Here is a 22,610-nt window from a genome sequence, read left to right as displayed (position 1 = left end):
TACATCCAGGTGGCACCTCGTGTGGCCTATCAATTCAGGGCACGGTTATTAAATTTGAGAGCGGGAAGGTGCAGGAAGGGGAACAGCCATTTCCTTTGATCAGCTGGATAATTCTTTGTACAACATTTAGGCAGATCCAAGCCCTGTCAGCTCCTCAGCTCTCCACCTTCCAGCCCCTCCACAGACAGACAAGCACATCCATCTCTGTCTCAGGGAATAAAAGCAAAGATAAAACTTTAAACAACTATAATTCCTAAAACAGATCATGAAATTCTGCAGGCCTCTTTCTTTCTGCGCTGTCACGGGGCCGTGGTTTTGTGAGTTTATGCAAACAGCAATAGGGTTTTTATTTTTAAATCTTTTTTTTTTTCTTTATCTTTGGAGCAAAGGGCAAGCAGGGAGCTGAAAGGCAGGGCAGGATTAGAAAGGTGATCTGCTACATCCCCACTCCAAGCCAACAGCAGGCTTTTGGAACAAGATGTAGTCTGCATATTAAAACATACAATCCTCTTTACTGCTCAACCTCCTATGTGAAATATATCCATGAGGCTGCAGAAAACAAAACACCAATACACACAAAAAACACCCACTGTTGGCACTTGCACTGCAGCTAAATTTTAGATCATGTGCTCATTATAAGAAATTAAGCTCAGCCTGATCATCTCTGACCAGCAGAAGGCAGTAAAATCACAAAATGGAAAAAAAAACCTCACATGACTTTGTTTCATGAGGCCAAAATTGGGCTGGTGAGTACCAGGAAAAGCAGGAATATCACCCTTCTAAGAATGTTGAGCACTAATGCCAGTTCCAGACAGCTGAGAAATTCGACTCAATCCTCCACAAATCCTGCACTTTTTTTTTTGTGTTAAGCCCTCGGCTCCCAATACAGCCAATGAGTATTTTTAAGCAGCTTAAAACAAACAGATTAATGAAGAAACTACTTTACAAAACACTTTTTAAAAAAGTGTTTTTAAAACACTTAAGAGATGTGGTGGTTTTGATGGGACTTTTAGAGAGGAAAGAAAGGAGAGAATTCAATCGGAGCACACCCAGCTGGGTATTTCGGCTGGAAATTGAAATCCTTCAGGGAGTTTGGAGATACGGGAGGCGTTTTGCTGTGGAGGAATCAAAAGGGACGGAACTAAAAAACACAATCTAAAATAAACGAACACAAAAAAACCAAACTAAAAATAACCCCCCCCCCAAAAAAAACCCAACAAAAAACCTCACCTAAACCAAAAGAAAGAAACCACACAAAAAAACCCACAGGCACAAAAAAAAAAAAAAAAAAAAAAAAAAGAAACCACCACCCCCCCCCAAAAAAACCCCAAAACACCAAAAAACCACTCCCCTCCCAAAAAAACAAAACAAAAAAAAAAAAAAAAAAAAAAAAAAACCAAGTAAAGAGAGAAACGCTGTTACAGGGCAGTGGCAGAGCTCGTGAAGGGGCTGGGATTTCTGCTCCCGCTCCTCTTCCCGGGATTCCTCCTCCAGCCGCAGCCCGCCCCGCCGCCTCTCTCCATCCTTTTCCTCCCTCCTTCCCTCCTCTTCCTCCGTGCGCTTCCTCCCTGCGCCTCCCGGCCGCGCTCCCGCTGGACTACACTTCCCAGCGTGCCCCGCGCGCGCCCACCGCCCGTCCCGCCGCGCCCCCGCCGCGGTGCCCGCCGGGAGTTGTAGTTCGCGCGCCGCTGCGCCGCGGCCGGAGCAGCGCCGGGAGGCCGCGCGCTGCCCGGGCGGCCCCGGCCATGGCGGAGGCGGCTCCGTGAGGGGTGAGCGGCGGCCGGGGGCGGCGGGACGGGCTCTCCACAGCGGCGGCTCCGGCGCGGCCGTGTGCTGTGGGGCCGGGAGCCGCCGATCGCCTTCCCGCGGTGCGTGTGGGCTCCTGCTCGGCTGCGAGCCCTGCCGGGAGAAGCGCTCCGTCCTTGCTGCAGGGCTAAGGAATAATCTCGGGGTTTTTTACTTCAAAGTATCGTTTTTAATTGTCCTCGTCTGTGTTTGCAGCTCCTCAAAAATGACCTCCGGCCACCGCTCGCCGTCGTTCTTCCGTGTGGGTTTCGCTGAGTGTCGCCGCTGCCGCTCCGGGCTCCTTCAAGGTACAAATGAAGACCGAAGTCTTAATTAATAAGAGATAATACATCTTATAATTATCCAATTGAGGCATCATGCATCCTTCCCGCTGCGGTCTGACGGGCAGCTTGCGTTGCTTTTCTGCTGTTTGTGGGAACAAATGCTGTTGTTGGGGGGTTTTGGGGTGTTCCCGGCGTTGATCCCCCTCAGGGCTGGGCAGGAGTTGGGGTTTCAGGTCCAGCCGTGTCCTGCTGATCCTTGAGGGAACATCATCCTCCTGATGTGCATCTAAAGAACTTCATACATGAGGCAACTTCGGGATTAAACCATTAGGTTTGGATTTGATCATTTGATATTAAAGCCCGTTGGGTTTCAGTCTGTATTCCCTGGGACCCTCTCGTGGTGCTGTTCCATTCATTTCGGTGGAAGTCTTAGTGATGCTTTCTTGCACTGATGGGAAGAACCCGCGTTTTCCCAATGAAAAAATCATACCTGGTTTGTGTTAGCATTCTTGGAAGCCTTTTTTGCATCTTTAGCATAATGTCAGAGAAGAAATGTACCAGGAGGAAAGATAAATGTGTTGTGGTGACCATTGACTTTTTAAAGAAAATGAGCTTCTTTCTCATCAATGTAATTTTGTCTTCAGGCCCTTTCAGGACTGTAGAGTTTGTTTCATTTCTAATTTTAGCCAGAGGAAGCTTTTATAGGAATTGGTTTTTAAGGCAATCAGTGATGCCTCTATAAATGGTTGATGCTGATGAATCATGTGAGGGAAGACAGGACCAAACACATCTCCTGAAGAAGTTCATCTTACCAGCTTTGCTGCCTAGAGCTGGTGATACAGCCAGGTTTTGCTTTTTTTTCCTAAAGAAAAAAGAAGGGGGGAAAAGGCAGGAAGTTAAAACTCAGCTTGAAATCTTCCTTTTCTTCCTTCCTCAGCTTAACACAAGGCTCATCCTAGCAGGGATGTAGACACTAGAAAACCGTCAGCCTTCCCTCACATTTGTGAGTTGGTATTGCTTCTTACTCTGTCAAAAAGCAGATTTTTATGAAGTAATAGGAGGGAACAGTGGGGAAATGTGCTAGGGGTGGTTTGGGCAGCAGATTGCAGATCCCCAAAAGGTGGATCTGTGTGAGTACCCTGAGGCTCAGGTGATGCTGTCACCCTGACAACTTCACCCTCTCCTTAATTACACTGGCAGTGATTGGGTTTGTTTAAAACACGTTCCCAGTGGGGAGAAGTGACACAGTTAAGTCTTTGTCCTGCTTTTGATCCCTGTTCCGTGGAGAACAGCGCGTGGAAAGGTAAATACAGTTCTAGACACTCCTTTTAAATAAAGGAGTTTTTTTTTCCTGGCCCAGGTTTATTCATTAAATGAGGAAGTTCACTGTTGCTCCTGTTATCAGCTGGTGCTATCAGAACTTGGATAAAAATTCCGTGGAGGCTGCAGTGATGTCCCACTGCTGATCAACTTTTGATGTCCCACAGGAGCTGCTGTTGAGGCAGGAGCTCTTAATTTCTCAGATGTCTGTGCAAGGGTTTGGGCCACCAAATACCATCAAGAAAACTTTCTGTGTCAAGTATTTCAAGGTGATCCATTGACAGAATACGTGTGGTATTCAAGGTGAAGGAAGTTCTGTTAGTTAATGGCAAACTTCCTGTTACAAATGGGGCGGCTGGATTGTGGGAGGAGTTCTGTCCCATTTTCCCAGATTTCTTAGCAGCAGGAATAAAGGCATCGCCAATTAGGTATTTATTTATTTATTACCAATTATTACCACTTTAGGTTGCATTTAAGCTGAAATCTGGCTTATCTTGTAGCACAGAAAGAGTCAGTAAAGATGCATTTCCTTGGAAAATTTCTCAGGAGTTTTTACAAAATTCACCTGCGTTGTGTGGTGGATTTTAACACCTAAAAAAAGAGCTTTTTGTTTTCTCCTCAGCAGAAAAGAGCAGCGTTTTTTCTATTTAGCTCTCCACCTCACTGTTGATGAAATGATTGTGCTTGTTTGCCAGCACAGGTTTTGTGCTCTGGAGCAGCTCGTGCTACAAGGCAGAGCTGCTGGAGAACATAATCTTTTATTTAGCTTTGTGTAGTGCTTTTATTGGTGTATATTTGGAATTAAATTATTTGATTACTTATTCATGGGGCACGGGATTGCTTCTCAGTGCCTGGTGGTGGAGGGTTCTGTGAGTTTATTGCTTTTTCTGGCCATGTTGGGCTTAAGTGCCTGAGTGGGGGATGCTGAGTGTTTGTATTTTGGTTTTTGCAGCCTCACAGGACAGCGATGGCTTTTCCTCTAGCATTTGAATATGGAGGCCACGGGGACAGATGAAGTAGAAAAGATCAAATCAAAGTTTATGTCTGCATGGCACAACATGAAATACAGTAAGTGGAGCAGAGTGTGGTGAGGTCTGTCCTCGTTAAAAGGAAAATGAAAAGGAATGGAGTGTTTCTTGTTGACATGAATGGAATCGTAACTAATTAATACTAAAAAGGCAATGTAGCCCTTGAAACAGTTTTTTCTTTGATGTTATAAATCAGCCCCACTAAAAAAAAATTCTTTAGCTTTTCATTTTTTTTTCAAATAAATGTTTCATAATTTCATTTTAAATGGTTTCTTTTGGAAACAGCTGATATATTCTGTAAATGACTCTAGATTTGCATAGGCTTTTAAACAGGGATAATATGGAATCATCTGTACAATGATTTTTTGTTTGTTTGCTTATAAATGTTTTGTGGGAAAAAAATAGGATGGTGTGTGAGATACAAACTCTACTGAAGAATCTACCCTTGAGTAACATTTTTTCCTCAGCTGAACATCAGCAAATTGTTTATGAGCAACCAGATTTTCAAGTGTGCCCTTCAGTAATCTGTCCTTGATTTTTCTGCTTTCTCTTTAGGACTGAGGTTGCTCAGATTTATCATCAGATTTCTGATAAACTTTATTAATCATGACTGAGTTTTGGAGATGTCTGGCAAGATGATAAGATTCTTCTTTTTTTTTTCTTCCTTTTTTAAGGCTGTCACGTGGTTGAAAGGGAACAGTAACCATTGCACCTGACATGGGATTTTTTATGAGACCAAAACCCAATTTCAGTGCTTTATTTTTTTGTTCTCCTTTCAAGAGTTACCTTTGTCTTAACCACATGCTGTTAGCAGTTCCTTTTGGAAAGTCCAGTCACAAGTTTGTGTTTGTTTTGCATCTGTTCTAGGTTGGGTGTTGAAAACAAAAACTTACTTCAGTAGGAACTCTCCAGTCTTTCTGCTGGGAAAATGTTACCACTTCAAAACTGAGGGTGAGTACAGAGCACTTCACTCATTCCAGTCTTCCTCAGCAGCAGTGAAAGACTGGCATTAACAATTACCAGATCCAACATGTAAATATGAAAAGCTTAGAAAATACACATTTAAATGTCCACTTCTAAGGCAACCCATTATAACCTGCTTTATTCAGATTTTTTACCAAAACCTTGTGCTTTCTGTAAAAATGTGTGTTGCATTTTGCACTTCATTTACCATCAGCTGGAGATTTTCTTTCTAAAATCTCCTGATGGAAACAGTGACACCACCTGATCAGGGTCACTGCACCAGCACCTTTGTTATCACTTTCCAGTGTGCAGATTTTTAAGTCTCTCTCTTTATTTGACCATTCACAGTTGGGTGAATTAAGCACTTATTTGCAGGTCAGTGATTCCACTGGCACAGTGGTGTCTGCATTGTTCTTTGGATTTTTCTTTTTTTTTTTTCCTTTTTTTTTAAATTCATCCGGCACATTTCTGTTCTGTTTTTCCTTCCAATTTTCCTTTCTTGTATTCGAGGCAGTTGTGAATTTTTGTAAATTAATTTTTCTACTAGATTTGATATTTGCTTTCTAAGAACAGAAATTAGAGCTTTAAACTGTGCTTTGTCTTGCAGAGTCTGGGGAGCTCTCTACAGATGGGTCCAATTTTGATCAACTCAACACCGAGATTTCGGGGAATGTCGAGGAATTCCGCAGGGATTTCATCTCTAGGATCTGGCTGACCTACAGAGAGGAGTTCCCTCAGATCCAGGGCTCTGCTTTGACCACAGACTGTGGCTGGGGCTGCACGCTCAGAACGGGGCAGATGCTGCTGGCTCAGGGTCTGATGCTTCATTTCCTTGGGAGAGGTGAGTTAGGAGAGGAGAGCTCTGTGTTTGCATGAGCACAGGCATTCTGAAGAGACCAAAATGGCCTTTTTTAAATCCCAAATCTGAAGGGCCAGCTGGTTTTGGTTGTGGGCTCCTCATTCCTGTTGGAATTGTTGGAATTGAGGTTCCGTTTCTGAGAACCAAAGTGTGCCAAAGCAAACTTCAGTGGAGTTCCCAATATCCAAGTGTGAGTTCAAACATCACAAAAGTGGGATCCTCCTACCTGGGAATTTTTACCCTTTCATATGCCCAGTTCTCTGGAAATTTAATTGTTTCTTGAGCTCCAGATGTAGAAGTGAGTTCCCCAGCCCATAGCTGTGGGCTATGGCAGAAGTGATGTTCTTTTATCAGTTCTAAAGTTGTTCCTTATTGAATTTCTTCTGGTGTTAATATATTGAGTTCCTAAAAGGATTCTAATCTAACGCCAATACATCATTCTGTGTGTGGAGATGTTCACTGTGTCATTCCTTCCCTTCCCCCCAGGTACTTAGAGAGGAACTTCCCTTTTTTCCTTACTTTGGTCTGTCTCAAAGTCCTCCCTCAGTCACAGCCAGCTGAAGCTTTAGGAGCTGTGGGACATTTTCTGCTGTCACAGGCTGAGTGTCCATGTCCTCTTCATTCCTCCAGGCTGAGCCATGTCCTGCACAGAGGTATTTGAGGTTGTCAGAGTTAAACACCTTTTCTTTCCATCCCAGTCCCAGTCCCTTTCGTAACAATCATCCATTGCTTGCTTCAGAATGACCCAGGGCACCCGGGGGGGGTGGAGAGAACACAGGGCATTGTTTCCTCAGCCTTTTGTGGGATCTCAGGGCCACTTCAGCAGAAGATCCTTCTGAAAGCCTGTTTTGATGGCACTTTGCCCTTGCTGTGCAGCTCTGATGTGAGCTGGGAGCAAGGTCCCAGCCCAGCTGCACCACAAACTCTGTTCCCCTGTGGGACTGGCTCAGTGAATGTGCCTTTGGCTGTAGATATTTAATTCATAAAACATCTTCTATCTCTTTCAACTGACTGCACATATCAAAAAGTGTGTAAATACTTCTGCTGAGAACACAAATCCCTTAAATATCACTTTTCTTATACATGCATTTAAAAGAAATTCAAGATCTACCCAGAAGACTCCTTGTGAGCAGGAGTGTGTAATGGCTCATTTGGAAGTAACCCCAAACAAAAAAGCCTCAGGTTTCTATCTTTAAAACCTATGGTTCCAAAGAATTCCTTACATATCCCCCTTGTATCCTAATCTGGAAGGTGATGGGGTGATTCCAGAGTGCTCTTGTTCCTGTGGCAATCCAAATCCACAGAAAGATAGAATAGGGATGGTCTTTCTGGGCTACTTTGCTCCTCTCTTGGTCTTCTGACAGCTGGTGAATTATCTTTTGAAAAGCTTTTTATGAGGTCTGGGCAGCTTTGGAAACATACTTAGGTGTTTACAGGAAGTTTTTCATGGCTGTTTGCTCTTTTCCCAGAGATGTTTTCATTCTCATTTAATGGTGTTGTTTCTGTTAGGAAGCAAAACTTGCCTGAAGTTTCTAGCTGAGATATTTACACTTCCACTGCCATGTGGAATGTTCCAGAGATTGCTGAATGTTGCTGTGAATGAGTTTGGATTTTCAATGTGAAGTTTTGCTTTGAAATGCCTGTGCTTGAGACACTGACAGGAATGTGAAGCTGAGAGAAAAAAAAAAGGGCTGTGAGGATGTTACACTGAGCTGGGTCTGTGTCGGGAGTCCTTATCAGAATTGTGAGAATTCCAGGCATCTTCCCTGGGCCTGCTGAACCTTGTTCTGGAGGAGGAATGCTGTGTGGGATGCATCATCCACAGGGAAACCTTCAGCTGGAAAAGCAGACTGAAGATACTGTGCTGAAGGATATTTAAACAAGTTTGCTTAGTAATCTAAAAGAATTTAAGAAATTTAGTGAACAAAAAAAATCCTGCCTGTTTTTCTACTGGTCTCCTTTGCCATTTTGCCAGGAAGAACTGTTTGCTTTTACATCAATAATTCCTCAGGTCTGCTTGTTATTTTTTAATAACTGAAAAATAAGAAGAATTAAGAGCTTTTGAAACTTCTTGTTTGACACAGACAAAAGGTTTTCAGATAGTATTGGAGTAATGTCCATGTATTTGTCCATGTAATGTCCATGCAATGTCCATTTGTAAGAGAGTTCTAACCTCTAATCAGGTGTATGTTGTTTATTCAGCTGACTGGGATGGTCACCAGAAAATTTAATTCTTTGAATTCTTTGTTCACGTGTAAAATCCACATTCTCGCTTTAAGGAGCGCGAGGAGCAAAGAGGAGCGCTTCGCTTATTCTGCCATACAATTAATATTAATGCTGGTTTGGGTTAATGTGGATTTCCCCTTTTGCTGCTGCAGCCTGGGTGTGGCCAGAAGCTCTGGACATGGACAGCTCTGACTCAGAGTCCTGGACCAGCAGCACCGTGAGGAAACTCACGGCCTCCTTCGAGGCGTCGCTCACGGCCGAGAGGGAGCCCAAGATCCTGCCCCGGCCCCAGCGCCGCCCAGCCAGGAGGGACTGGGATGTCACTGAGATGAGGAATGAAGTTTATCACAGGAAAATCATCTCCTGGTTTGGTGACTCCCCACTGGCAGCCTTTGGGCTGCACCAGCTGATAGAGCACGGCAAGAAGTCCGGGAAGGTGGCGGGGGATTGGTACGGCCCCGCCGTGGTCGCTCACATTTTGAGGTAAAACACCTTCAGTTCTCTGCTCCTTTCCTTTGTCACATCACTGAGAAGCATTTCTAAGTGTCCTGAGATTACTTCAGCCTAATTGAGCAGCAAACTGTTCATTATTGGCTTTGTAAAAGACCCATATCAGCAGCAATTCCAGAGCTTTTTCACAGGCAGGAAGGGAAATAGGTGCAGGAACTGAATGCTGAGCTTTTGTCCATCTTTTTTCAGGAAAAAACCACAACATTCCTGTTTTCTTGTAGAATCCCCAAATTTCTCTCCCAAACCTTTTAAAGTAGAGCTGCGTTTAATGAAATGTTCTAAAAACTAACCACTCTTTCAACCTTGGAACATGCATAATATTAGAGATTTTTTTTTTTAATACTGTAACCTGGGGGCTGTAATGTACTGATAGTGTAATGAAATGTCAGAGCTAAAATTGATGTTTTCAGCATTTCTTTGCACACATCAAATTCTTGTGAAACTGTAAATGTATGGGACTATTAATATTATAATTATATCCCAGTAAAAGTAAAGGGTCTGTGACATTCAGCATGGTTAAAAAAAAAAGTCGAAAGTCAAATTTCTCCATACTGTGAGCCTTGAGATCCAATTCTTTGAATGTTTTGGTCTTTTTTTGTAGTCTTAGATGTTTATTTTGTTAATGGATTCCAGTTTACCTATAAACCAAATCACTAATAAATCATTTAAGCAGCAGAAGGCAAAGTTCATGCATTTATATATTTTTATATATATATATATAAATAGAAGAATTTGATATTTAGTGTAAATGTCATGTTAATCTGAAGTGCAGCTGCACTGAAATAATCAGGTGTGCATCCATCCAGATGCAGAGATGTAGGAGTTTAGCATTTTTAATGTGTTTTATTCTACTGTTTTCTCGTGGTGGAAGCAGTCAGATTTTTTTGCTTGCTTTAATATATTATCTATGAAATTTTTTGTCTCCCTGATGGGAGCAGGAGGGGTTTGGTGCAGAGTTACACTCACCACAACCCCAGATTTCCAACCCTGCAGAGTTTCCTTGCCTGGATCTTTCTCTCTTCCAGCAGCACCAACAATGTACAGCTCCCTCATAACTTGGGAATGGCTGCATTAAACCATTCCTCAAAATATAGTGAGGAATAAAGGGATAGTGAGCATTAAATGTAGGTGTGTGTTTGAACTCAAAGGTAAATCCTCTGTTGTGAACAGTTCCCTTTCTTTACAAATGTTGTCCCTGGTTGATGACCATGGTTCTGACTATCAGCTTCTATTTTCTTTTTATTTTTTAAGTCTGTTATTTTTAGTCTTTTGAGGAGAGTCTAATATTGTAATTATCTTTTTGAAAGTTTTAATGAAACTTTCTATTTCCAGGCATTAATTTGTGGCATGTTATGGGAACTGAGGTCAAATAAAAAGATCAAATTAGTTGAAAATAGATTTTTTTGTCAGCAAACTTCACCATTATCATTAAGACACGTGACGGAAAATGGTTATAAACAGAAAGAAGTAAAGTAGTGAATATAAATTTCATTGTAAGTTATTGTGGGATTTGGGGCCTTTTCTTGTGACTTTCATTGTTTCTTCTAAATAGCCTGACATTGTCATCTTGGCTTGGGACAAACGTGGAGCCAAGATATCCATGGAAGATACAAGGCTGGATCTTGGTATCCAGTGTTTAAAAACAACTCAAAAATCCCACCCCACCACCTGTATTGTTCAGGAAGGGAAGGTGTCTTGGATTAAACAAAATAACCCCTATAAAAACCCAAACAAAGAAAAAACTCCTATGACAAGCAACTAAAATCAACCTCTTTCTAAAAAAACTAAATAATTTGGGGTTTTATTGTTAATTTTTTTTAATTAATAGTAATTTGTGTTTGTATTTAGAAAAGCTGTTGAGGAAGCAAGAGACCCTGAGCTGGAAGGAGTTACAGTCTATGTTGCTCAGGATTGTACAGGTACTGTGGTTTTGTAGATTTTTGCAAACAATTTCGATGCTGTTTATGTTTTTCAGTTAGCAGTTAACAATAGAGCTTTAAAGGGAAAAAATATCCCTATGAAGTGGATCCACAAAATTGAGATTATGTAGACAAAGGGGCTCTTGACATGTGCAGATTGTTCATTGCTTGTTTGGTATTTTATAGTGGAATTTCAAACCAGCGAATCAATTATTTCCTCTTCTCCTTTTACACGTAGATATTTCTGTTAGTTGGAAGCTTTCAAGTTTTAATTATTCCTTTTACAAGTTTATATGCAGCAATAAATATTTATTGGCTTTCTCCTCACCTACCCCTTCTGCATTTCCTTGGCATTGCAACTCAGCAGCAGCAGCAATTCCCATTCTCCAAAATATTGCTGGGAATGAGGAGGCTCAGCACTGAGTCACCTGGGGTGTTTTTTGGCAACCAGTTTGTGACACTGTTGGAGGTGTGTCTCCAAAAACTGCAGGTTCTGTTTGAAATGTGAATTTTTTCTGTGTGTCTCAGTCTACAGCTCAGATGTTATTGACAGGCAGTGCTCTGTTATGGATTCTGGCAAAGGAGGCACAAAAGCTGTAATTATATTGGTTCCTGTGAGACTCGGTGGAGAGAGAACAAACACAGACTACCTGGAGTTTGTAAAGGTATGAAATGAGAGTTCAATCATTGTTCAGAGAGGAGCACAAGGGGATATGAAAAGCCACTTCACGAGGGTAATTCTCCCCATTAAACGTGTGGTGGGGATTTTACAGTTGAAGGTTGTAAAGTTTGACTTTACAGATTGGAAATTTCCCTCTTACAAGATCAGACATAATTGCAGAGCACATGATGTCCCTTGGTAAAGCAGTGATAACTGTCCTGCTCCTCCAGCAGCCACCTGAAAAGACATTAATGCAGTGCCTCAAATTACAAATGGTAATTTAATCTAGCAGGACTCTAATAGCATATGTAACTAAGGATCAGGCAGCATTTAAAATATAAATACACTCCCTTCCTTACTCTGTTTCTTATTTTCTTAAATAAGAGAATGGTTCAAATGGTTTAAAATCGTTGCCTGTCTGTTCTTCCCATTTTCTTTTGTCTCTTTGTTCCTGATACTTTTATTCACTGCTTTAATTGCTTTTTCACTGTCTGGAGGAATGTTTCTGAGGATGGGGATGCAGGAGTAGCAAACAGTAAAAATGAGCTGGAAAAAAGGAAAACTCAAGGAGAAGGCAGAGGGGGAAAGGTCTGTGCTGTGGTTTTTTTTCAGCAGAGGTTCTGCAGACACCTGAGGATGTGCTGTAATCCTGCCTCTGCTCCTCTTGGAGCTTGTTCTCTTAGCCCTGCTGCTTTTATTTCATTTTCCATGCTCCTCTTTATCTGCCTTTAAATTTGGGGGTCATTTCCAATTACCCCAGTGCAGTATCATGGACAAAAGCTGAGAGTCTGTAACATGATTTATTTTGTGGCTGTCTCTTCACTGTTAACACTTCAGGAAAACATTTTGATTTTTACTGGCAGGAGAAGACAGACTGGTGAAGGCTTTTAAGTTATGAACTTAAATTGTTGTTCTTCCCTGAGGATTTTCCTTGTGTTTTCAGCCGGTTGGTTTGGGAAAGTTTTAGTTTTCAGCCTGTTCCACTGAGTGATTCCTGCTGCTCCTTTGCCAAGGCTGTTCTGCCCTTTGCAGGCTGTGATAAGGGGGCTCTCAATTGCCTGAATCATTCACTCCAGTGTCTGCCTTGACTGTTCCCAACAAGTGACCACATTTCTGGGAGTCTGGCTTTAAGTTAAAAATGCAGATTTTAGAATGTAGCACAAGAGGTAATTTCTACAAAGGATTTTATATTTATGGGTCAAAATTGATAAATTTTTTATAATTCACTTTTCCAAGAAGCTTGCCATAGATTAAACAGTTATCCATTACTCTGAGCAGCTTTGCTCTCTCTCTGTGTTCTGCCTTCCTTGGAGCCTTTGCCTCTGAGCTGCCTGAATGTTCTGTGAGCCTTTGCTAAGGAAACCTTCTCATTTGTATTTTAAATAAGCATCACTTCCTTAACCTGTATAAACCATGCTGGATTTGACTCTGTAGCATCTCAGGGGAGGTTTTTAAGTGATTTTATCCTTGTCTAAGCAGGGAAGATTTTAAATTGAGAAGCCTTGGTATTGGTAGTCTGACAATATCAATCTTTTTGTTGAAAGAAAAGTTCCCTACTTAGTAATGTCCCCTTCCCAAGTGTTCTGCCTTCAGATGGTTCTGGTTCCTTTGCCCTCCCAGCCAGCCTCCAGGGAGATTTATGGGGCTCTTCTGTTGTGTTTCTTTCTCCTCCCTGGATGTGGGGCAGCTGTTTTTGGAGCTGGACCTTGTAGTTACTCTTGACTTCAGCTGGCATTTCTCTCCAGGATGTCAAAGTTGATGCTCTGGCCAGGTTTGTCCATTTGAGTGCAGAAAAGAGGAGTCCCCAGGGGCACAGAATGTAAACGTGTGTAAAAAGCTGTAAATCTCAATGCTCTGGGATATTTGGACTAAGGAGCTGGTGCTCAATGTGTGACATGATGTTTTGTCCCCTCCCCAGAAATGTGGGGGTGTCCAATGGGAAGGGAGGACTTGCTCTGGAATATCCGCTGCTGTGGTTTCACTTTGGTCAAGCCTCAGGAAGTCATGGAGTCAGTCTTTTAAAAAAATCAAAACCATTTTCCTAAAAGGGCAAACATTTTAATTCCGTTTAATAATTTGGTTAATCTTAATGATTCCCTGTTGTTGTTTTAGGGAATTTTAAGCCTGGAGTACTGTGTTGGCATTATTGGTGGCAAACCCAAGCAGTCCTATTACTTTGCTGGATTCCAAGGTTAGTGTTTGAATGTGTTATGTCTCCTCAATATTATTTTTTTCTCTCCGAGTTAGGAGGTTAATATTGAAGCAGTGGGAAATAGCGTGATTAAAATAGTAAAATGAGTACCTTATTAATTCATCACATCTCCCCAAGTCCAGCCATTTGTCATTTACCCCACGGAGTAATTGGATTCTGTAAAATGTACATTTAATTTCCCTTGTTGCATAAACAAGGCATAATTTATCTGTTTCACCAAACTTGAGGAGCGTTTGCTGTTCCTGCCTGGCAGTTCTTATTTAGGTATTTACTCTCTCCTGCTTTAAGTGGTGTTAGTTGATGCCTAAATGACAAGCAATATATTCTTGCTGTCAGGATGAAGCAGGGCGATACATTTTTCATATGCAAACTCCAGAATATAATTGTGTGTTTGTAAAAGTAATTTTATCACCAAAAATTAAATGACAGTTTCATCACTTTATAAAAATTCTGCTTATACAAGCATATTTGATTATGCAAAAGTTAATCTGTCCTGCAAAAACCTATGCTTCAGTCAATGAGTATCAGCCTGGCAAGCAGTTACTCACTGGCTTTTTTTCCAGCTGTTCTGCATAGAAATTGGATTGTAAGCAGTGTAATAATAAGGTGTTTTTTGAATTACTTGTCTTCTGTTTTGTCCTTGCAGATGACAGTTTGATTTACATGGATCCTCATTACTGCCAATCTTTTGTAGATGTCAGCATAAAGGATTTCCCTCTTGAGGTACTATGGATATAGAGCTGGCACTGTTTTCTTCCCATATGAATCAAACACTAATTATTTAGAGCTGTTCTAGCTAGCTGCAGCTTTATGGTTTTACAGTTACATGTTATTTATCAATGTCCTGCCCTTCTTTATAGGCCTATAATCAACAAAAATGACCAGAGGTTAAATCTCAATATGGGGGTTTAATTTTTACTTCATTAATCTTCATCAGTTTTCTTTTTAATGCTCATAAAATCTCCCAAATAGATGATCACTTCATTTAAGTAATTTCCCATCAAAGAAAACAGATTATATTTTTTGTAGATCTTAAACCTGTTTGGATTTGGGGTTAATAGTTTATCTTTTTGGTCATTTTATTTTTATTTTTATTTAAATTCAAATTGCAATCAACATCAGGGAAAATTCCTGTGTAGGAGCCTGGAAATAGATGGAGCTGATTAGAAAAGTCAGTTTACAGCTACCCTGGGAAAACATCATCAGCTGTAAGGAAATGCTCAGTGGCCTCAGCCCTCACAGTCACATCCTCGGGCCACCCACACAAACTCTCCTTGGTCCTGTGCCCAGCTTCAGGTGAACTTCCAGCAGCTCCTTTCCTCAGGCAGGAGCAGCCTGGGTGTGCATCCACAGCCAGGACAGCAGCAGCTGCTCCAGAACAGAGCTGGAGCAAAATCCCATCAAACAATGTTCAGGAAAACTATTTATGTATAAATACAAAATCTCAAAGGACCCACAAAGGGCTGCTGCCAAGTCCTTAGACCAGAAACTTTGTATTTTTTGTTATTTATGCTTAACAAAATGCTTGAATTGGCATGTTACATAATATAGAAGTGGCAGATTCTCTAGGAAATGAGAAGGGTCTGAACGAAGCAAAAGAACACAGCAGCAAAATGGGTCAGAAAACATCCCAGCCAGGAGGTTTGGTTGTGTTCAGAGATCCTTTGGGTTTGCCCTGTTGAGATATTTGGAGAGAGAGCTGGTGAGTGCCAGCTCTGCCTGGGATGATTCCCCAGATCCTTCCCCTTCATCCTCATAACTGTGTTTTGCTCCAGTGCCTCTGAAGATTTTACAGTTTGGGAAAAATCGCGCAAAAGGTGGGAAGAGCACAAAGCAACAGGGCTGAAGTGAATTCCTTAAAGTCCTGCTGTGGTGCAGTGGCCAAGCTACAAAAACACATCTTTTTGGGTTCTGTTCCTATGACTCAGCCTCAGAATTGTGCTGCAGACTGGCATTAATCTGAATTTCCAAATAATACCAAGGTTTTCAGCTGTGTTTGGAAGGTATGCAAGGTGCCAGCTTGGCTTGATCGCATCCTAATGCTTTCCTGCAGACGGAAAATAGATTGCAATTTAATGCTTGGTGCATTTAATAGTATTATATCTTTGTCCAGAAATGTCAAAAGTAAACAGAAATTGCTTTCTTAGTGTGGATAGTTGCTTGTTAGATTTATCTGTAGGGAGTATTTTCAAAATTGACAAATTGTCCAGAATAAGTTGGAAATCAATCTACTCTGTATTGGCTTCCAGCATCCATTTGTTTGGAGGAATGGGAAAAAAAAAATCCTCCCCACTTCTCTTTGTTGTGCAGTGATTTGTGCAGCATTAAAGCTCCTGCACAACTCCAGGGTTGCTGCTGGAATGGGATGTGGAAGGCAGCGTTTGATTCTTTATGCATTTGATGACTCAGGAATTAACATTAAAAATACAATTGCTGTTTATAACATTGGAACGGTGAGGAGAAAAAGCAGTGACTAAAATCAATCTTGCAGAAATAGCCCTAATCATCTTCGTGGGTGTTTTTTAGCAGAGGTTTTACAGAAATACCTCTCGGGTTTGTAATCACCAGGAAAGAACAATATATTTTATTATGTAAAACTGCTGCAGGGATGGTTACACTCGGATTTGGGAACCAGTGCTGTCTGCTGTGGGTTGATTTTTGTGATTGGCAAAAAAAAAAAAAGGGGGGGATTTAATAGAGGGAGGACGATGGGTGTTAGAGGCAGAGTAGAGGGGACTGGCTCCCTCTGAGAGCAAGTGAGGAAATTATTGCAGTTATTGGACAAAGAGCTTCACCACAACTGCAGTTCCTGTAATAAATAACCCCAGATTCAGTGTAGATGGGATATACTTATTTTTCCTCTCATAAACTGAGTGGGGAGCGTGGGGAAGGGGGTTTTGTGTTTGTTTTCCCTTACAGCAGGGCTGCTGAAAAGTATCAGCTCACAGCACTTGCAGGGCAGCATCTGTCAGGGAAAGAGATTTCACGTTAGGAAAAACCCATTTGTAAAGCAGGGCATGTTTGGTTTTTCCCTACTTGTGGCTCATTGTAATATGGTTTTGCTTTTGTGTGTTTTGTGGGTTTTTGAACCCATTTCATTTACTGAAGGAAAATGCATGAGGTTGGTTTATTCCATTATGTCTCTTTTATAGAGGCTGGGGGAGGGAAGGGGCACTGGGCAGTGGTAGTAAAGCAGTAAGATAGTGCAAAAGCTGTTACAAATTCAATTTGCAGAAGAGCATTCACCTTCTCTGCCTTGGGAATATTCATAAAGTATTGCTGGGAGCAGCAGAGCTTTGACAGGTTCCAAACTAATCTGGTGTGTGGGGAAGTTTGGGGAATGCAGCCTGAACAGCAGGAGGTTTTACACGGCTGGGGAAGGCTGGAATCACTTGAATATTTCAGGGGGTGGAAGAAATTACTTCCAAAGTGTGTGCTGAGGTTTAATTCAGGTGGTGCAGGGGATTGGATGTTTTGAAGCTGTTGGTGGGGACAAAAGTCAATGCATGGATCTGTTCCATTGCTGACTGTAACCGTGTGTTCTGTGTCTTTTCCTGGGGAAACTCGCAGTCATTCCACTGCCCTTCTCCCAAAAAGATGTCATTCAAAAAAATGGATCCCAGCTGCACAATAGGATTTTACTGTAGGACTGTGCAGGACTTTGAGAAGGCTTCTGAAGAAATCACCAAGGTAGGTGCTGGAACTTCCCGAATGGATCCCTCCAGGCACGACGGGGTGTGGGGAAGGGAAGAGAATCAGGCCGGCCCTTCTGAGCAGAGCCGGTTGTTTCCTGGGTTTTCTCGGTGCGCTCGCTGTCAGGAATGCAGCTCGGTGTCAGCCCCAGCGCGGTGAGGCCGAGCAGAGCCCGGCGCGGGCCCACGAGGTGGCACTCGTGAAGTGGCGATGTCCCCTCAGCCCCGCCGAGCTGGGGACACCGGGGACGCTGAGGAGGTGCTGGGGAGCCCCCGGCCCTGGGCAGGGATTGGGGAGGAAGGGAAATGTTGGAGTAAACCCAAATTATTCATTATTTCTCCCCAGCACAAGGGGATTTTTTTCTGCTGGGAAGTGCAGGGCTCTGGTTTGAGCTCCACGGAGCGAATCTGTCTGACCCCCATCCTTCCCCTGGAAAAACTGCTCTGGTTTCATTTGGGTCCAGTTGGAATCAAGGGGTTGTTTTTTTTCTCCTTAGTTATTCCAGTGTGTGAGGGTGTGAAATGCAGCAGCATCAATGTGTTCTGTGAGCTGCTCTGTGTTTGGCAGGTTCAAAAAATGCTCTGTGGAAAGGATGCATCAGCTGATGGGCTCAGTGTTAATATTCTAACCATAGTTAGCACAGCAGCACAAGGAATTCATGTTTGTCCAGCATTGGGAATATCCTGATAAGTGGTATTAGTACTACAGCCATAAAAGCATTTTTTTAAAACTTAATGCTGATTATAATAAGTAGATACTGATTTGATGCTGAAGTTGTTTCTTTGATTCTTACCCAGAGAGGTAGAAAATAGAGTTAAAGAAGTAGAAGTTCCTAAGCAGCAGATCCATGGGAAGTTTAAATACTGAAGTTTCTGTTCTTGTGTTTTCCTGTTCTGTCACATAGAGTGTCATAACACAGTAAAAAAAAAAAAAAAATCTCATTACAAAATCAGTTCCAGTAGAAATTTTCTTTTTCCCGTTTCCCTATTTCTGTTCTTTCAAGTTTGGGATTAAATACAGTTTTTTTCTGAACACCAATTGTGAAAATATTCTTGACTGATCCAAGTGTTGGAGTTATTTTATCCAAGTATTTTAGATAGGAGTTCTTTAATATTAGTGACATTATTTTCCATAAATACATTTCAGGTGGTGTCAGTTTGAAAAGAGAGGAAAGTTTGGATACAGGAACAATGTCAGAATCATTCTATCAATTGATCTTGCAATCCTTCCTTCACATCCTTTGTGTTTTCCTTCTCTTCCATTATTTTTCCCTTTGTTTGCAATTGTAGTGTGACAACTGTTGAACTATAAAGCTCAGTGTATGCCCTGTGGAGGCTGGACTAAAAAATCCAGGTTTTGCCTGCTTGTTTTTGGGTAATAAGAGGTGAAAGATAAGATTTAGCTTTAATACTTGAGGATAAACATTATAGACCTTTTATGTTTAAAGACAGATAAATGAGGGCATCAAAATTGAGGCCCAAGTGGAGTGATGGGTGCAGCTCTATCCAAACCATATCCAGGCTCCCCTCTGGGAGTTGTTTCCTTATCTAAACCCATGCTAGAAAAGAAATAATCCCTTGGGATTATTATAGAGCTGCACTTGCCTGTTTGTGGGCCAAATGTGGCAGAAATGAGAGAAGAGCTGGAGCTGAGGGAGGGTTAAATGTGGATTCAGTTCAGCACAGAGAATTCTTGCTGCAGTGACAGCAGTGACAGTGTAACACTGAAATACTGAAATGCACTGATCTTTATCAATAAACTCCATCGCCTTGCACTATAATGGTGTCTAGAGGAAACTTGCAAGGTGTTCAGAGTTTCAAATTCTCTGTGGTCACTGCTGAAATGAGAAAGACACAAATCTTGACCAGGTCCCCCTGGACTTTGTTTGGGCATTTCCTTGCCCAATTCCTGTGTTTAGGGTTTCCTCACCTCCCTCAGTGCATGGAAAGAGTTGTGGAGATGGAAGTTTCAGTAAAGCTGAACACAGACGAGGCAGTGGGACCCCAGGATTTTACTGGCATTGATTCATTTTTTTCTTATTTTTTTAAGCACCCCCTGAACCCCTGACTGTGATTTTTGAAATAGTTCTTACTCTTTAAAGATCTCTTTGGGGAGTTTTTACTGTTTTAGACTGATTGTTCTCCTGAAATCGTGCTCAGTGATTTTTAGTTCTGCACACTCTCTGTCTGTAACCTGATGTAATTCTGCAGCCACTGTAGCACTGGGCTGCTTTTTCCCAAGCAGGTAGGAAAAAGTAAAACAAATCAGTGGACAAAACACCCTGAAAGGCTGAAATGTCTTTCAGTATTTGATGGGGTTTTATCTGCTCTTAAAGTTGTTTTGCTGCTCTGTTTTCAGTCTTTATCATTCCCCACACCTCCTTTCTCCATGCTCAGTTTTCTTATTTATAAATACAGATTTTGGGCACCCTGGCTCCCTGTGACTGTCACCAGTCTGGTTTGAGCCACGTGCTCCTGACTGCCTTATTTACATTGGTGAATGTGTTTGAACTTCTAATAAAAACACTGATTCTTGCACGTGCTGATTCTACAATAAAAATCCCTCCCCAGGATACTCAGTTGCTGCAGAATTCACACCTGGGCTTGAGGAGACCTTTATGGCCATTAACTATTTTGCAGAGGTTTTTATCTCCTGTCTTTTATCCTTTTATCTTTCTCTTTGTTGCACTGAGGCTGACAGCACATACAGGTGACCTGTGTGCTCAAAACCAGGGACAGGCAGGAAATTATTCCCTGAGAAAGAGAAGTAAATATCTAATAGGAGGAGGAAATGTTTAGGTTGTGCAATGCTTTTGTTTAATGAGATAATGAAAATAATGCATTTTTTTCCTTGGCAGTCATCATCAGGTGAATATCAGTGCTTGCTCTATTTCTCCATTTCCAATTAATGTTTTATCTGGTTTGTGCTTTACCTTGTAGATGCTGAATTCTTCATCCAAGGAGAAATATCCCCTGTTTACTTTTGTCAAGGGTCATTCTAGAGACTATGACTTTGCTTCCAGTCCACTCCATGAAGAAAATGACCTTTTCTCCGAGGATGAAAAGAAAAGACTAAAGAGATTTAGTACCGAGGAGTTTGTCTTGCTTTAAGGACATTTTACACGAGAGCATCGGCAGCTGTCCAGGAGAACACTTGCCTTTTAACTGTAAGAAGTGTACCTGAATTCCTCCCCCAGCAAGGCAAGCCTGAAGCTGGTCTATTTTCATAAAGATGATAATGTTTTATATGTTCAGAGTCTTTCAGATGTCAGTTATTAACGTGTGTACTAATTATTTTTGCTGGCTGGAGGAGTGTGTGTGCCACTGTGGTAGTGAGGGGAGCAGCTTTGCTCAGAGTCAGGTGTGCCTGCAAAGGCTGGCCAGCCCCTAAAGCCCGGCCTGTGCCTGCTGTGCTGCCATCCCAGGCCACTCCTGGGCCAGGACTGCTGGGATTTGGCACATCCAGAGGTGTGGAGACCCCGTTGTTCCTGTGGGAAGGGGACAGGTCCCAGCTGTGTGTCCCCACCAGTTCTGCTGGCACTATCCTGAGCAGCTCCTGCGGAAAGGTGAGGGTGATGGATCAGGAGTCGGTGTCCCTGGCAGTGCTGCCATAATGATATAGGCTGAATTGGGAGTTAAGATACTATTTAGCAGTATGACTTTCTAATGGTTTCTCATTAAGCTTGCTTTGGAGCCTTAATATGAGGAGCGAAGATAAAGTATTACCTTTCCCCACAATTTTTAAAGGTTATACTATTAATATTAACTGCAACCAATCAAAGCAGCTGGAGACAATTATTGGAAGAGAGCAGTGTTTGTTTCCTGTTTCAACTACCATAATGGCAAAGCTTCTCCTGCCAGAGCAGCTTTTAAATCAAAGCAAAGGGGGGTGGATGTGGAAGATTCTGGGCTGTGATGATTTTTTTGTTTTGATACATGTTGTTACTGTACAAATGATTACTTGATGGTGTGTGTTCTCAGATTGCAAACAAATGTACAGAAATAGTTTCATGTTTTAACAAAGTAAATGCAATATTTAAAGAACCATATTAACGCTGCTTGGGAAATAAAAGAGGTGTGAAAACATGAAGTGCATATGCCTTTTATATTAATATTAGATCCTCTAAGAGTGAATATAATCCTGCATCTAAACCAATATTGTAAGGTGTGAATACTCTGTTTATTTGCAATAAAGGCAGATTTTACTGTTGTGTTGTAAACCAAATGTTACCAGGTCTAAGTGCTGCTCAGGCACAGAGGCACAAGTGTTGCTGATCCAAATAATAAGCATCATGTTTGTTCATTAAAGCACCTTTTACTTTTATGATCAAGAAGTGACTAATAGATAGATTTCAGGCAGAACTAGACCAGGTCTGTGTCTGTATCAGGCCTGGAGAGTGCATTTGCATGTGTTAATTAATATTCCAAAAAGCCAAAATGTTCATTTGTGTTAAGGGAAAAAAAAACACACACATTATTTGTCTAAATCAGTAATAACCTCTGCCCTGCTGCATCCTGTTAACAGTTGGCATAATACAACTTTTTACTCACAGCTGTGTGAGGATGTTTGACTTGATCTTCATATTTTTCATTAATAGCCCAGAAGAGGGAGTAAACAACATATTTATGGAATTTAGACGTCAAAATGAGGAGAATTGTGGATGTCAGAGCTAGAAGAGAGAAGATTCCTGGTGAGTGGAGCAGCTTTAGCAAAGATCAGGCAAAGCCTCAGGCTGGTTGCTTTGGGTGACAGTGGACAGGAAAAGAGACACCAAGTTGTGCTTTGCCTTCACATTTAAGAAAAGCAGAGCAAAGCAATCAGCTGCTGCATCATCAACAGCTCCTGTCACAGAGCAGGGGCTGTCATTGGTCTAATTCAGGTACCTTCAGAAAATCCCATGTGCACAGACCCACCTCAGCCTGTTGTGTCTGCAGAGAGGAGCTGCTCTTCCAAAGGCTTTTGGATCAGAATTGTTGGAATGGAGATGCTCACATGGAATTACAGGAGCTGTAGCACAGAAATGTTGAAAAGGAAAATGTGGTTCTGCCATTCCAACAGCAAATTTCCCTAGAAGGATGGAATGGTTTTTCTTCTCTCAGTCTTTTTCCAACTGGATAAAAAATGCGGTGGTTGAAACGTCTTAGAACTTA

General features: G+C 41.8%; 1 protein-coding gene across 1 annotated transcript; it reads left to right on the top strand.

The window, feature by feature from the left end:
* The first annotated feature begins 1,687 nt into the window (after positions 1-1,687).
* ATG4C (autophagy related 4C cysteine peptidase) lies at positions 1,688-21,549 on the top strand. The gene is made up of 12 exons (XM_066325359.1): positions 1,688-1,769; positions 2,002-2,093; positions 4,342-4,457; positions 5,285-5,368; positions 5,988-6,221; positions 8,618-8,948; positions 10,824-10,894; positions 11,423-11,559; positions 13,668-13,746; positions 14,414-14,490; positions 17,338-17,457; positions 20,400-21,549. Exons 3-12 carry the CDS (start codon positions 4,382-4,384, stop codon positions 20,568-20,570), a joined length of 1,380 nt encoding a protein of 459 aa, XP_066181456.1. The 5' UTR covers positions 1,688-1,769; positions 2,002-2,093; positions 4,342-4,381; the 3' UTR covers positions 20,571-21,549.
* The last annotated feature ends 1,061 nt before the right edge of the window (positions 21,550-22,610 follow it).

Source organism: Sylvia atricapilla, chromosome 9 (genome assembly GCF_009819655.1).
Source record: "Sylvia atricapilla isolate bSylAtr1 chromosome 9, bSylAtr1.pri, whole genome shotgun sequence".
In the NCBI taxonomy this organism is placed as follows: domain Eukaryota; kingdom Metazoa; phylum Chordata; class Aves; order Passeriformes; family Sylviidae; genus Sylvia; species Sylvia atricapilla.
This window is presented reverse-complemented; position numbering and strand designations above follow the sequence as displayed.